At 44.3% G+C, this 6,000-nt stretch overlaps 1 protein-coding gene across 1 annotated transcript in view; it reads right to left on the bottom strand.

Annotated features, from left to right (window-relative positions):
• Positions 1 to 2,900: 2,900 nt before the first annotated feature.
• EFHD1 (EF-hand domain family member D1) overlaps positions 2,901 to 6,000 on the bottom strand; it is a 53,136-nt gene continuing 50,036 nt past the window's right edge. Inside the window, exon 4 of the mRNA XM_072640518.1 lies at positions 2,901 to 4,318. Within this exon, the coding sequence (XP_072496619.1) occupies positions 4,184 to 4,318 (135 nt within the window). The 3' untranslated portion in view covers positions 2,901 to 4,183. The remainder of the gene's footprint in view (positions 4,319 to 6,000) is intronic.

Here is a 6,000-nt window from a genome sequence, read left to right as displayed (position 1 = left end):
CCTTCCTCCAGGAATGTTCCTCCTACCCTTTCATTCCACCAACCTGCAGGTATAGTCTTTAAAGTGGAGTTATTTTCCACTGGGGCTGACTGTGATGTGGCACTTCTGAGCCTATTTTTAAGGTCTTGCCCTTCTTCGGGTTATAGCTTTAGGGCTGGAAGGGATCCTAGTTCAATCCCCTTCACTTCACAGAGGAGTAAACTGAAGTCTAGAGAAGTGCGCAAAGGCAGGATTTGAACTCAGGTTCTCTGAATTCAAAGCCAGTGCTTTTCCTGCTGTACTAAATTAAACAAGTACTTACTACATGCCAATCCCTGTGTCCTTAGTAGGTACTGGAGATATAAATGCCTGAAACAGTCTGTACTCTTAAGGAGAAAAGGAAAGAATGAAGGGGAAGGAAGGAAAGGAAAGGAAGGAAAGAAAGAGGAAGGAAAGAGAAGGAAGGAAGAGGAAGTGAGGAAGGAGGAAGGAAAGAGGAAAGAAGGAAGGAGGGAAGGAAGGAAATATTTATTTAGCAGCATTGTGTATCAGTGCTAAATGCTTTACAAATATCATCTCATTTGATCTTCACAAGAACCCTCAGAGAAGTACTATTATTTTAAAGTTAGAGAAAGAGGAAGACAGGGATCAAGTGACTTGTCCAGGGTAGCACAGCTAGTAAGTGTTGGAGACCAGACGTTGAACTCGGGTTTTCCAGACTGTGGCACTGTAGCACTGTGGCACCCCCTGGCAGGCTCTATGTGTCTGTTACTTGCCAAACACTGAAAAGACAAGAACTAAAATTTGACAGATGGTGGTGCCCTCAAGGAAGTTACACTATTTTCCAGATAGGCAATGCATGTACCCAAATAAGTAGATACAAAGTATCTAGAAAATGTTACCAAGTAATTTCAAAGTGAGAGATTGGGCGCATAGCTGGGGTGCAGGAAAGGTCTTGGGTAGGAAATAGGTGCCAAGTACACTTGCAGGAAGGAAGCCAGGGATTCCATGAACAAGGAGCAGCTCTGGTTTGTGCCATGGAATTCTCTGCACCAATAGATGGATCTGGTTACGTGCGTGATGGGGAGCAAAATGTGAAAATGTTGGATAATAAATTGGAGCCGGACACTGAAGGGCTTTGAATGCCAAAAACAAAGTTTCTAGAGGCAGCAAGTCTTTCCCTGAGTCTTTGGTGGGTTTCTTGACAAGAGGAAGAGGCTCCTCAGCCTCTTTCCAGCCTCCTGAACACCAAGCACGCCCAGCCAAATGAGGGTCTGAGAGCTCACTGGGATGGAGGTTTCCCCTTTGCAGCTTTCAGATTATTAGATTATCAGGGATTTTAGAACTGCCAGCCTAATTGTCATTTTACAGGGGAGGCATAACCAGATCTACACCCCAGCAAAGAACATGAACAGACCTTCTGATACATTTTTATTTGGAACATTGTTTTATTGATGCCTTGTGTTTTTACAATAGACTTTTCCAAATACACATCCAAGCTCTTCATTCAATGAGTCTTTCCTTGAATAAAAAGCCCAACTGACACAGTAAACACCTTTGATAATATAGATAATATTCTGCACACACAGGCTCCCACCTCAAGAAACAAGCATTTATGATATGTGCCAGGCCCAGTGCTAAGAGCTGGGGTTACAAAAAACATAAAACCCTGGCCCTGCCCTCCTCAAAGAGCTTACAGGCTAATTGGGGTGGCAGCACACCAAGAAGTGCACACAAATAAGTCATATGAAGATAATTAGAAATGAGGGATGAAAAAAAAAAGAAAGAAAAGAAATAAGAGGGATGTGGAAGCCACAAACAGAAGTTGGGCAAATTTTCCCATTTCTTCTCTAGAGACCAAAATCGCTCACTTTGTCTTATATTCAGGACAAAAACCCTGCCTCCCAATACTGTAGATAGTAGAAGAGCTTTGGCTATCCTAGGTGGGCCCTTCCTAAACCCAGTGTTCACCCAGCCAGGACTGCCCTGCTCAGCAATGGGGAAGCCACTGAATGACCTAAGATCAGAGGAGTGACTGTACGAGAACACTGGCAAATCCCACTTTGGGCACATCACTTGGGTGACTCTGGGCAAGTCAGTTAACTTTCTGAGCCTCAGTTTTCTCAACTATAAAGTGATTTGACCAGATAGTTATTAACATTTTTTCAACACTAGGAAAGAATGCTGTGTCTAGAGTCAAGAAGACCTGAGTTCAAGTTTGTGTCCAAGCTGGTTTCCCTCAATCAAATGCAAATTCCTGGAGGGAAGGGTCAATTTTGTTTTTAATCTTTGAATTCCTAGTACCTGGCTAAAGTAGGTGCTTGATAAATGCTTAATGAATGAATCTGGGACCAGCAATTGGGGGTGACCACCCCACACTAATGCTGGGGGTGAAAATGGATAGAAGACTGATCTTGGAGTCAGGAAAACCTGAGCTCAAATCTACCCTCAGACAGTAACAAGTCACTTAACCTCTACTTGCCTCAGTTTCATCAACTATAAAATGGGCATATAATAACTGCACCTATGGTTGTTGTGAGGATAAATGAGATAATATTTGTAAAACACCTTACACACCTTAAAGTGCTATGTGAAAGCTAGCTGTTAATGTTACTACTATTATAACCTTCTCAGCTCGCCACTGACCTTGGACAAGTCCCTTCCCCTCTCAGGGACTCTGTTTCCTCATCTGTAAAAAATGGGGGAGTTGTCCTTTCTGGCTCTAATTCTTATTAGCCTACTCCTACCTCCCATATTTCAGAGAACTAGTGGTGTCCACCCAGTCATGGCCCTGAGATTGAGGGCATCTGGACACTTTACCAAGCAGTTGGTAACGAAGGGACTAAACCCAATCAATGCTCTGCCCCATTCATTCTTGGGATCTTCTTCTTTCCCGGTCATTCAACGAGCAGAAAAGCAAGTCAGTGAGATAATACACTTTATTTGCATAATTCATTTGGCAAGGAAAACTAAGAAGGCTGAAAAACACTGATTTCTTGAAAAGGGAACAACTACAAAAGAGATCTAAAAACCCTTAGATATTAATAGATATCAAGTTGATAAGTGACCTTATAAACATTCTATTTTTACTGATAAAAAGAACTCCCAGTGTTTGTTATTTTGCAATCTATTAAAAATTCCTTTCTTTTAATTACTCTTCCATGCCCAATTTTAACAGCATAATGATTTTTTTAATAAAAAGGTCAAAAGGGAAAACTCTTGAGGGTGAAAAAGGGTTGCTCCCCCATGGACAATTAGAAAGGAGAAGAAGAATTATGAAGCCTCACGTACCAGAAGGGTTGGGGCATAGAGGTCTTGGAATGGCCACCTGCCATGGAGGGTGGGCCCAGACTCACCTGTCTGTAAATTAAAAGTTCCAGAGCCATGACCAAATGTTCTGGTTAAATTCAGGTGTGTGGCATGAAGCCTCCAATCCAAAATGGCAATCTGACAAAATATTACCATGTGGAGGTAAAGGATGTTGGGAAAAGGGTCCTGGGCCATGCAGTTTCTTTCCATCCATTTAAAACCTTCTGTGGAAGTGGAGCGACAGAATACAAGAGAGGCTTTTAGAACTGTCGGCCCCAACACCATGGGCTTTGGGGGGCCACTCAGTACCTCTTGTAGCCCCACCCCCTGCCTCAAACACTGGATGAGGGGGAAGGAATTGATGGAAAAAAGAAGGAAGAATGCACAACAAAGCCAACAGCATGTACCTCCAATGAGCACACACACTCTGAAAAGGCAATCAGCCTGAACATGGGAACAGAACACTAGAGAAGAGTAGGACCTTTCTTTGGTCAAATGACCACACATTATTTCCTCCTTGAAAGGCTTGGCTAAAAGGAAGGGGACAGAGGGAAAGTAAAAGCCACCAAGAAAATGGCAAAGTCTGGAAACTTTCAACACGTGGAGGAACAGTGGTTAGGTAAGAAAGGGACTATTTCCCCTCTTTTTGCAAAATTCAGCTCCCATCCCTGACTTTGACCTTCCCTACTCTGTCTTCCCAGGTCTTAGAGTTACCCCCTGGGCACAAAGCGCAGGAAACTTAAGAAGAAAGGTCATCACAGCTGGGGACGACAAGGATGTTGGACATTCAAAGAGATAGGTCTTCCTTGGGGAACAAGGTCAACATGTGAGGCACAGCTGGTGGACATCAAGGCAAGTCTCTGACCACACTCAGGCACACTTGGCCTGGAAGGGGTTACTGGGAGAAGGCTGCTTGGCGCTCTCTGAAAAGAGCCCTCCGGTGTCTCCTCTCCTCTTCTTCCTGTTTTCGGGCCATCTGCTCAGCTTTGATCTCAGCTTCAAATCTGCTGGTCACGGACAGGGCATGGACCTAAAAAGACAAGATGGGCAGGGCCAGTGAGAAGGAAGGAAGGAGCAGCTGCTTTGCTTAACTCAGTGCACCCCATGACTGAGAATCACTACCAAGGCAGGCAGGCAAGGGACGTTTGGGTGCAACTTGGCTGCCTGGAATGCTTTATAACTAGAGTTCTTTGCTGTCTGGACCTACAGGACCTAAAAGGACAGGGATGATTAAAGAAACATGCTTCAGTCCCACTGAATCATTGGGAGGCCCAACTGGGATCATGACCCTAGGGAATCAAAATTAAATAATCCCTGCCCTCAAGGAGCTTACATCCAATGGGGAAACTAAGAGCAGGACTGGTCTGTAGACTCATGGAATCAGATTTAAAGGTGAAGCAAATCTTAGAGGCCATCAAATACAGCCTCTCCTCCAATTTTACAGATGAAGAAACTGAGGCACAGACAAGGTCACATAGATTGGTTCAGATCCTGCCTCTGACCCTAAGTCTTCCTGACTCCAAATGATTTGCCCAAGGTCACAACAGTAAGACAGAATTCAAATCCAGGACCTCTGACTCATTCCATACACCACGTTACCTCTAACACTCTTATTTTAAAATAATGTACAGAACTGGAATTACAGTAAGCACACTGGGGCTTGGGTCTAGGGCATCAAAATCCAGAGGGCAAAGCTGCTGGCCAAGTACCTCAGGGTTCTCTGTAGAACCTGCACCCATGGGTGCCAGGAGGGGTCTTCCTTCACTCTTTTGCTATATCCCTGTCTCTTGCTGCCTGGCAGTGAGGGGGCTGTTCAAAAGGCAGAAAGAGCCCCCTCTCCAGCTCTAAACCTATAATTCTATGAATAATATTTAGCATTTACATAGCACTTTTAAGGTTTCCAAAGCACTTAAAATATTACCTCATTTTATCCTCACAACAACCCTGGGAGGTAGGTGCTCTTATTATCCCCATATTACAGATGAGGAAAATGAGGCTAAGAGAGTGTGTAAGTGACTGACTTACCCAGAATGACAAAGCTAGTATCTGAGACAGCATTTGAACTCAGGTCATTAAGACTAACATTCTATCTATTGCACCACCTAGTGGCCTACAGAGGTGTTGTAAAGGCAGATTTGACTTGGATATCAGGGGAAAATTTTCTTCATAATTAGATATCCCGAAGCACTGGGAGAAGGTGGGCAACCCCTCTTTGGAGGTCTTGCAGGTTGGATGACCCCTTGTTGAAGGTGTTCAGAGAGGACTGGACTGGACTTTGCAACTATATCCCAGTGACTTGGGCAAACTTTTGAATCAGCTCCTCTATTCCCTTTGCTTTTACCCTCTCCCACCTCCGCCCCCATCCCCAGCACTAGTATAAAAGGGCAGGCCTTCCTAAATACCCATCTTTCTGCTGGGGGTGGAAGTGGGGTAGTCCTAGTCCTAACCCTGTTTCTATCCCTAATTCTGGGAGCTGGGGGAGAGGAGGTGTCCCACTATCTTCAGAGTGCACTGGCCTCTTCCATCTTCCCATCCCTCACAATGGAATTAGCTCCAGATCCCAGAATTCCTAGTTCATGCCTTGAATATCCAAACTGCAATATTCAATATCATTTGGTGTATCTGCATTGTATCCTTCTCCTGGTCTCTATCCAGGCATGGATTTTCCTAAGTTGTTACCTCTCTAGGTATCTAGCACAGTGTGCTGAATAT

The sequence above is a fragment of the Notamacropus eugenii genome, chromosome 2 (genome assembly GCF_028372415.1).
Source record: "Notamacropus eugenii isolate mMacEug1 chromosome 2, mMacEug1.pri_v2, whole genome shotgun sequence".
Lineage (NCBI taxonomy): Eukaryota > Metazoa > Chordata > Mammalia > Diprotodontia > Macropodidae > Notamacropus > Notamacropus eugenii.
This window is presented reverse-complemented; position numbering and strand designations above follow the sequence as displayed.